Source organism: Limulus polyphemus, unplaced genomic scaffold, assembly GCF_000517525.1.
Source record: "Limulus polyphemus unplaced genomic scaffold, Limulus_polyphemus-2.1.2 Scaffold1996, whole genome shotgun sequence".
NCBI lineage: Eukaryota > Metazoa > Arthropoda > Merostomata > Xiphosura > Limulidae > Limulus > Limulus polyphemus.
In genome coordinates, this window is record NW_013667606.1 from 73,210 (window position 1) to 83,591 (window position 10,382).

Genomic DNA, 10,382 nt, shown 5'->3' on the forward strand with positions numbered 1-10,382 from the left:
CGTAGTGTCTAGTTTTTTTTTTTTTGTTAGCCATCCCTAACTTAGCAGTGACAGACTAGAGGGAAGGCATCTAGTCATCACCACCCACCACCAACTCTTGAGATATTCTTTTACCAACCAATAGTGGGATTGACTGTCACTTATAACGCTCTCACAGTTGAAAGGGCGAGCATGTTTGGTGGGACGGGGATTCGAACCCGCGACTCGCAGATTGCGAGTTGAGCGCCCTAACCTCGTGGCCATGCCAGGCCTTCCTGAGAAAGAATACGTTTCTTCACGAAGCTTCAAAAAACTCAAAATGTAAACGCTTACCTATGAATTTCGTAACTGTAGATGTAAGTTTTAACATTCACTGAATGTTTGTAAAGTAACATTATTAGTAGTCCCTTAGATACTGATGCCTTATTATTAACGTCTAGTTGAAATGTAGTTACATGGATCTAAGAAAGTGAAATAGTTTAGGATCATAATATATGAAAAAAGCCTTGTTTAGTGGTTAGTGTGCTGTGTTACACATTGTAAGGTCCCATGTTTGCTCCGCAATACTGCTCAATAATATGCTTTGTAGGTGGATTATAAAACTGACAACCAATCCTTTTATTCGGTTCAAAGCAAGACAGAGCCTCTGTCTCGGTAGATCCTGGTGTTTAACTGTCTTCTCGCTGGACAGTAATTAAAACGTAGGTCCAGTTTTGCCGAAATACAATAGACTATCTGTGTTGTGCTCACCACAGGTGTCGAAACCCGGTTTTTATCAGTATGAGTCTTCAGACTTACTGCTGAGTCACTGGGGGGAATGGGACATTTAGCCCATGATCGCATAAGTTACCTCCTAGAAAATATTCCAATACCGGTAATATGACGATATGATTTGGAGTTAAAAAAATAAAATTAATTAATAATAATAATAATATATTAGAGAAGCAAAATTATTTTATCGTGAAATATTTCCTGTTTATTAAACTGACTGACACAAGCCTGTTAAAAGCTGGTCAATATACTGAGGTGACGTTATTTTCTAAAAAAAAAAATAAGGTCTGCAAATTACACATAACATGGAATTTAATAAGAATTGCACTTTCTGAGGGGCATTTCACTCACTCATGTAATATATATAGTTATCAAGTAAATATGTTATATTTGAGCAATGAATTCTGTCATGTTTAAATACGTTACCATTCTTAATTCAATAAGCAACACTGCCCATTTCATCACACACACTGATTACGTTAAAATATAATTTTGTTTGTTTGCATTTATACGAGAAGCTACCAAACAGGTTATCTGCGTTTTGCCCACCATAGATAATTAAGCCGGGTTTTTAGCCTATAAGTTCTCAAGCTTCTCCGCTGAGCCACTGGGGGATAGGGTGTGGTTAAACTCGAGTTACAATTGTAAAAACATTAAGTAAGTTTGTAAGTTAAAATGGTGTGCACTGACAGTATAACACAAAACTCTGTGTGTTACAAATATGACTTCAATTTATATTGTTACTACGCAGGAAGTTGTTAAATTTATTCATAAAACTGGTATTGTGTATTTGTTCCATCCGCACACAGAACTAGTTATTATGTTTCTTTTAAATAATGAAAATGTTTCATAATGCTCAATTATCATTAAACAAAGTAATTTTTAGATAACGATTTTGATTTTACTCGACAGGGGCTTTCGTTTCGTGAAATGAAAAGAATAAGATGTTATTGCATTTCTTATGAAAATAATTTAAGTTGTAGTTGAATGGTTTTAAAGGGAAACATCTGTGCAATCTCAACATTATTTAGGTTGCTGAAGCTTAGATAGCAAATTTGACTGGAAATGTTCAGTCAGTCGAATGGTTCCGTAAAATCGAATTCTTATGATATGTGAGCAACTTCCCTAACAAAGATTTAACAGGACTGAATTTTCTTTTCTGTAAATTTCCGACAAAAAAAAACAACAACTTTTCCTTAAACATCTGTTACAAAAAGATTAGTTTTACTGAGTAAAATAAATTAACCCTATAGAAAATCAATTATTCCTTTACTACGTGTGGGAAAATTGGTTTTTCCTTTTTCATCGTTCAGTAAATGTGTATGTAGAACTGTTTGCAGCTGTTTTAAATATTTTTGCCCAGTATTGCAACTGGAAAAAAGAAAATATTATATAAATTCATTATGAATTAAACATGATAATAGAAATTGAAAATAAAAGTTTTCAGATTCAAACCTTCTGGCAAGTCTCATGTGCAAAAACAATTTTGGTAGTCCAATATTCCGTCTCAAACTAAACAAATAACGAACCTGCCCCCTCATTGGTAAGCTCAGTTGCGTGTAACTCTAAAATTCGGAATTCGGGGCTCTATTCTTACGAAAGAAAAAACGCAAATAGCCTTAAGTGAGTTGATAACTTTCTCTGAAATGTGGGGCGTATTATGACATAATTATTAAAAGTGCCCTCTAATTTAAACGTTTGTATATTTTGTTGCAAAGTTAAAGAATTTTCTAGCTGTCCAAGATTTTTATATGATATAACCTTAAACATTTTATAAATGAATTATATTTATGAAGTTTGATGAATATGTGTATACAGTTTAAGAACATTAAATGCCGCTTTTACACAGTTTAAGAATATTAAATATCGCAAGCAGTTTACTTCTTTTGTTTCATGTAAACAGCTCTATTTTTTTATCCAGTTACTGATTATAGTTACATTCAGTGATATAAATTAAAGGATAAAGTATGTGAAAGTTTGGAAAGTGATATTTTTTATCCAGTTACTGATTATAGTTACATTCAGTGATATAAATTAAAGTATGTGAAAGTTTGGAAAGTGATATTTTTTTATCCAGTTACTGATTATAGTTACATTCAGTGATATAAATTAAAGGATAAAGTATGTGAAAGTTTGGAAAGTGATATTTTTTTATCCAGTTACTGATTATAGTTACATTCAGTGATATAAATTAAAGGATAAAGTATGTGAAAGTTTGGAAAGTGAAGAAAACTTTAAAGTTTTTTTTTAATAGTTTATCATGAAATTCCCAATGAACGTATAAAGAAAACTATCAATCGGTATTTTCGACACATTTGCCAAGACCTAGAAGTGAAAACAAAGTTACTGAGTTCTAAGAATAAGAATGTTATTCTTCTCCTATAAAAATCCAGGTTATTATTATTGGCATGAAGCTGAACACATACAGGTTTTTAAAGCTGCAATCTGTAATAGAAAAACGGTATACTTCTAAATTATATCATATACTTTAACAGCAAAAAAAAAGAACGCTTAAAAATGAGTGATACAGAAAGTAATTTGTTTTAAAATAAATAAACATCTTTTTGAGGCTTTCATTACATGAAAATGTTTGATGTTTACCATAAAATATCGTATTGAGTTTTCGTTTTCTGTTCTTTATAATATTTGAATTGTAATTCAGGAAAAATCATCTCATTAATTTGAGTTTTCTTATAATTGTGTCTCTGTTATTTAAACAAGGCGTCGAATGGCATATTTATTTCAGAGTTTCGCTTTATTTTTAAATTATCTAACTGTTTCAGTACTACCATCAAAACCTTTGATAAAAGATGAGAGCGGAGATGTTCTCGAGAGCCTTATAGGACCATACAACGAGGGAGAATCCTTAAAACTTACCTGCGAAGTAACTGGTGGTAATAATTATCTCTGTATTCAATTACTTAACTACTAGTCGGAGATTCAAATTGGTCGTTTAAACGGTGAAATGATTGGTGATTTCTTCTGTGTGTATATTTTATTTCATGCTCTTCTTTTGAAGATGAGATTATGAGATGCACGTGCAAATTGTTAAGCTTACATGAAAGGTTACTTTCTCCAATGAAACAGCTGTTATTTTCATGTTTTTTTTATAGAATAATCTTCTAAAAAAGTTTTGCTATGCTAGTTGAGACAGTTTACTACAATATATATATATATGTTTTCATTAGAACTTAAATAATAATAATGCTTATTTCCAGGGATCCCAGTCCCGAGTGTAAGTTGGTGGCGAGAAACGATCTTGCTGGATGATACTGCTACAAGGAAGAGAATTGGCCCAATTGTTAACGAACTGACAATACCAATTTTGAAACGTCATCACTTGATGGCAACCTTTAGCTGCGTTACGTCAAACAACAATATTTCTGATCATTTGTCAACAGTAGTCACCGTAGACATGAATTGTGAGTGCACGCCTTTCGACTGTTAAGAATAATGTAATGTGTTATTGAAAATGATTCTTTTATGGAATATGACACTTGGGTTTACTTTAGCTACGCTAGAGTTTTTCTCAAACGATTAGAATTATCAATTGTTGAAAAACGAATAGCAAACTATCGTGTACTAATCGATAATTTCTTAACTGAACAAATTCAATGACATTAATGTTTTTTACACCAAGTAAGGATTTAGTTTATGGTTAACAGTAATATTAACAGTTAACAGTACCATTACATCAATAATGATTTAAATAAAAGTCCAGAGATACGGCTTTTGGGTGTAATATTTAAGTTTTAATTTTTGTCTAACTTTATTATATCAGGCCAAACGACTGGTTGAAACGTTGTAATATAATTAATATATATATATATATATATATAATAAACAATCCAATAAAAAGCGGTACCTTTGAAATTTTATTTAAATTGTATGGTGGATTTCCTCTCCTCACAATAAATATCAATAATGCTTATTCCTGCAAAACAATACTTAAATATTAAAATAATTCAAATTACATATAGATTTATCCTAGAATTTTGAATATATTTTAATACTTATTTGTTTTATGGAAAAGTATGATAATAAATATATTTCATAAATAAAGATCAAGTCATGTATAGCAGTGCTTTTCCAAAGTTATTTGTAAGATTGATAAAATATTTTCAGTACAGCAGAAAACATTTTGCTATTTTAATGTTTCATTCGGTTCTTAAATTCAATTTTCCTCCCATACATTGAAATCGATACGGCAGAGCAGTAGTTTCAATATTTTAAAGATCATAATTAACGATGTGTGATAAATTTTAACCTCTCCACTGTCATATGTCAAGATCTTAATTATCGATGTGTGATAAATTTTAACATCTCCTCTGTCATATATATCATAATTAACTATGTGTGATAAATTTTAACCTCTCATCTGTCATATATCAAGATCATAATTATCGATGTGTGATAAATTTTAACCTTTCATCTGTCATATATCAAGATCAAGATTAACGATCTGTGATAAATTTTAACCTCTCATCTGTCATATATCAAGATCATAATTATCGATGTGTGATACATTTTAACCTCTCCTCTGTCATATATCAATATCATAATTAACTATGTGTGATAAATTTTAACCTCTCCTCTGTCATATATCAAGATCATAATTAACGATGTGTGATAAATTTTAACCTCTCATCTGTCATATATCAAGATCATAATTAACTATGTGTGATACATTTTAACCTTTCATCTGTCATATATCAAGATCATAATTAACGATGTGTGATACATTTTAACCTCTCATCTGTCATATATCAAGATCATAATTAACTATGCGTGATACATTTTAACCTCTCATCTGTCATATATCAAGATCATGATTAACTATGTGTGATACATTTTAACCTCTCCTCTGTTATATATCTGTTTCGTGTCGTTGAGTTGCACTATGGTGTTTCTTCAAACGAGCCAAAACCTATTGTGTATTTAACTGTGTCTTGTGTAGACTCGAATAAAGACTGAGTACACACAAAAACCTAGCTAGTAGTGGGCGACGGTAGATACAATATATTTTTTCTCATTACTAGACACTCAAGAACTGAAACTTGAAATGTACACATATTAAAAGAACATATCTTACACGCATATATTCATATATATCAAGTTGTTTCGTATTAAAATGGCACATTCATTTTTGTTTCATCCAGTTAGACCACTTGTCGTGGAAATCGTTCGAAGTAGTGAGCCATTCTCGGCAGAAAGTCCAGCCCAGGTTAAATGTTGGACAGCTGGATCCCGGCCCCCTGCGGTAATAGAATGGTTTAAAGGTAATCGACAACTGAAGACAGCTTCTTCTAATATCTCCAGTCATGGCAACGTCACTATCAGTTTGCTAGCTTTCATCCCTTCTGTAACCGACGACGAAAAACCCCTCTCTTGTTCAGCAATGAATCCTTTGATTCCAGACAGTACACTCACCGACACACAAACCTTAGACGTTCGATGTAAGTATATCGTCAAATTAAAGCATTCTTTGAATATTTGACATAACCATAGATTAAATTTAATCATCGCAACATAGAATGAATCTAATCATCACAGGAATTTTTGTTATTTGCTACGAAAATCTAAAAAAAATCTACACATCACCGATGTGATTGTATCTTAGGACACTTCATAAATTTCGATATGCAATTGTTACACTTTCACGAAAGCATGTCACGCCATCCCATAGATACTCGTTATAAATATATTTTATATCTTTACAATACGCCTTATTAACTGTTCGATATGAGTGTGGTCAAATCCTAACCCTACATACGTCAGATCATCCCATAGATACTCGGTATAAATATATATTTTAAATCCTTACAATACGCATTATTAACTGTTCGATATGAGTGTGGTCAAATCCTAATCCTACATTACGTTTAGTATTTTCTGTTGTATAAGTACAGCGTGGTTGTTGGTTGGTGGTTTAACAGATAATTTTATTTTATAATTCTGTACTTTTTAAAAATGAAACACCAAGAAAATAAACAAAAAAAAATCACCGTGACTGAATGTCAAATGTAACTATTTATATGCAAGTCACTGTAGCTAAACGTTTAACGTAAAGTTATGATTAGCATATTTTTACCGTAGATTTACGTGTTAATATACAAATTAGGGTGCCACTAAAAAATCACTTTTGTTATTTTCAAAATTTCACTTCATGGTCTTATGCATTTGCCTGTGAAACTAAATCACTGTAATTTTAAAGACAACCACTCAATATTTATTGGTTGTTCAACGAAGCTGAAATTAATGATAATACCTACGACACAAAAAGATTTAGATAATGTAACTTTTGCAAATTCAATGGACAATGTTTGACTTCTTCAGGTCTGGATTTTCCTGATGATGCTTCTTCACTTAAAGAGCCCCCCCCCCCAGTGGCACAGCGGTATGTCTGCGGACTTACAACACTAGAATCCGGGTTTCGATACCCGTGGTGGGCAGAGCACAGATAGCCCATTGTGTAGCTTTAAAGAATTGTTTGTTTGTTTTGAATTTCGCGCAAAGCTACACGAGGGCTATCTGCGCTAGCCGTCCCCAATTTATCAGTGTAAGACTAGTGGGAAGGCAACTAGTCATCACCACCCACCGCCAACTCTTGGGCTACTCTTTTTTCAACGAATAGTGGGATTGACCGTCACATTGTAATGCCCCCACGGCTGAAAGGGCGAGCATGTTTGGTGTGACAGGGGATTCGAACTCTCGACCCTCAGATTGTGAGTGGAGCACCCTAACCACCTGACCATGTCAGGCCACTTGAAAAAGGAACTGCTTTTGTTCTCCTGGTTGCTGAGGGCCACATTCAACACATAAATCAATGCGATGCCACGTTCGGCTTCATAATTCACGCTTTTGACTCTGAGCCTTGATGAAATCGTCGTTGTTCTTCCACGTGCTGGGATTTTGCTAGAGAAATTCCTGAGAGATAAGCAGCGCAACAAAGAACTTTTTGGAATTAAGTGGTACGAAGTCAGGCAGCTTCTCTTTTTTTTTTTTTTGCACAAGCTTTCCGTCAAGTTGAATACGCGGGGGAGATTTGCCATGTCTTTTCTGTTCCAAAGCTGTCATCATTGCCAATTTCATGTCTGCGGGAGCTTTGAAATCAAAGACACCTAACTCGATAAGCGTTTCGATCAAGTACCACAAATGGCATGAGAATGTGTTGATTGATGTCTTGGCAACAGATTTGTTTGTTTTCTTGTATAATACTAGTTCCTTCAACAGCTCCAAATCATTACAGGGGGCTGATGCAGGACACTTACAAGTGTACCTCACTACAGTTGGATCACAAAGATCCGAGTGCTCACGAACAATAAGGATAAACTGAAAATACCTTGAGAGAATACATCAGTTTAGTGATCCACCTAGCTCCGTGGAAAGCTCCAGAAGAGAAGATGTGGACGCCCTCTGCAGGTTCTTCTCTCTGAAATAGCAAAGCTAGTTGTAGCAGATCTTTTTAGTCATCTCTCTCTTGTCTTGCGGGAATTCGTGCCTTCTTCCAAAAGTGGATGACCTCTTTCGTCTGGCCGGTTCTCTTTCGAGTGCAAATGGAAAAAAAAAAGGCCAAACATTTTCCGACACATTGGAAGTTTGCGTCCTGTTATCCAACGTCACTCTCACCAACCACATTGGAAGTTTGCATCTTGTTATCCAACGTCATTCTCACCAACCACATTGGAAGTTTGCGTCCTGTTATCCAACGTCATTCTCACTAACCACATTGGAAGTTTGCGCCCTGTTATCCAATGTCACTCTCACCAACCACATATCTGCAAGTATTTGCCATTTTTACCCGAAAAAGAAAAACACTCATCATTGATACGAACTTGCATATTTATATAAACAATTCGGTGAAAATGATTCAGTAATACTAGTAATATGGCACCTCAGCTGATATAAAAACAGGGGATCCTGAGCAACATACAAATATTAACAGATTAGGATGAGGTTTTCAGAAGTTGAGTTTTACACCAAAAGTAACAAACTTGGAGAGTGAAATCCAAGAAAACTGAAACTTGAATTTTTCATATGCATTTAAGTGGTATCCTAATGCACGTGAGTATAAATGTGGTTCAAAATGTTTTACACTAGTGGTATAAATCCCTTAAAAATTAATTTATTTCAATACTTTTTATTTGTTCTATTCGGCCTTTGTGGATGTAGCTCACGATAGGCCTAATATCAGTATTCATGTTTTGATATACTGTATTCTCAGAACATTTTTTTTTTTACCTCGAACTCTAAATTGTTGATTGATGTTTGATGTTAACTTCTTACCTTGTATAGAAGGAAACTTGAGATTGGAATTATTTTTGTACGTGAATCGTACACGTTGATTCATAAACTATAAACTATACAACCAAAGAACGAAAAGATAAACATCACTATATAAGCACTGTCTGGTACATTCAAGTTGTACAGTGTAATAAATACCACAGCAAACGTTAGTGTAAAGAAGAAGGGAAGGATTAGAACTGAGGCTCGTTAATCTGAGTGTTGGTGTTCTGGTTTACCGAAATTTTCAAGTAACACTGTATTGGTTGAATCAAACAATACTGTAGGTAATTATTGTTGCGTGACTACTGCTTATGTTTCCATTGATATTTAGATTTAGTGTTTGAATATTTAAAAAGTGCCTTCGTTTATCAGTGATGTATATATTACATACATACACATGTGCATCTTAAAAGAGTGAGTAACATGTTAGATTCTAAATGGAAATATACTAAGCTTATGATTTAATAAATCGTTCTTCCTGTTGGCTCAGCGATAAATCTAAGGGCTTATTACACTACAAATCGTGTTTCGACACCAGCTGTGGGCAAAGCACAGATAGCCTGTTGCGTTGTTTCCTGCCTAACAAGAAATAAACAAATTAATAAATTGTACACATTTTGTATGTGTTCTTTAAGTGTTTATCATATGTTGAGAAACACTCAGTTTCATTCGATCACCCATAACCTTTCATTTCTTCAATGTGTTTTGAAACTGTAATTCTTGCATAAATATTGTCACACTGTTTTTTCTTATACTTAGTTGTATTAGTATCACTTTTCTTATGGTATTTATTTCTCACGTATGAACTAGATAAACCTCAGCTGAGTATTATCATGACGAGTCGTCCAGACAGTTTTACAGCGAAGGAAGGGGAGGATGTTACTCTTAACTGTAACATCAAAGCTAAACCCTCTATCACGACCGTAAGTTGGATTCTCGAGGGCCAAGACCTCTACTCCAATTTATCAGCTGGTGTCCTTATAAGAAATCAAACTTTACTCTTGGCTAGTGTGGATCGATCTCAAAGCGGAATATACAAATGTACTGCAACAAACACAGAAGGGAGGGGAGAGAGCGTTCCATTCAATCTTCGTATTCAGTGTAAGTTCATATATGCTACACATTCATCTTGTTAGGAACTAAAGATAAAGATGCATTTTATATTGGTAATCTATACATCTGAACATAATAACCGATAGAAACACATATATAACTAATAAATTCTTCATATTCAGTGTAAGTTCATATATTCTACACATTCATCTTGTTAGGAACTAAAGATAAAGATGCATTTTATATTGGTAATCTATACATCTGAACATAATAACCGATAGAAACACATATAT

The 10,382-nt window shown here is 33.6% G+C and overlaps 1 protein-coding gene across 1 annotated transcript in view; it reads left to right on the forward strand.

Annotated features, from left to right (window-relative positions):
- Positions 1-10,382, forward strand: part of LOC106465599 (B-cell receptor CD22-like) — a 57,314-nt gene that overhangs the window by 28,385 nt on the left and 18,547 nt on the right. Inside the window, exons 3-6 of the mRNA XM_013925832.2 lie at positions 3,534-3,644; positions 3,969-4,172; positions 5,910-6,206; positions 9,847-10,137. Of these exons, the coding sequence (XP_013781286.2) occupies positions 3,534-3,644; positions 3,969-4,172; positions 5,910-6,206; positions 9,847-10,137 (903 nt within the window). The remainder of the gene's footprint in view (positions 1-3,533; positions 3,645-3,968; positions 4,173-5,909; positions 6,207-9,846; positions 10,138-10,382) is intronic.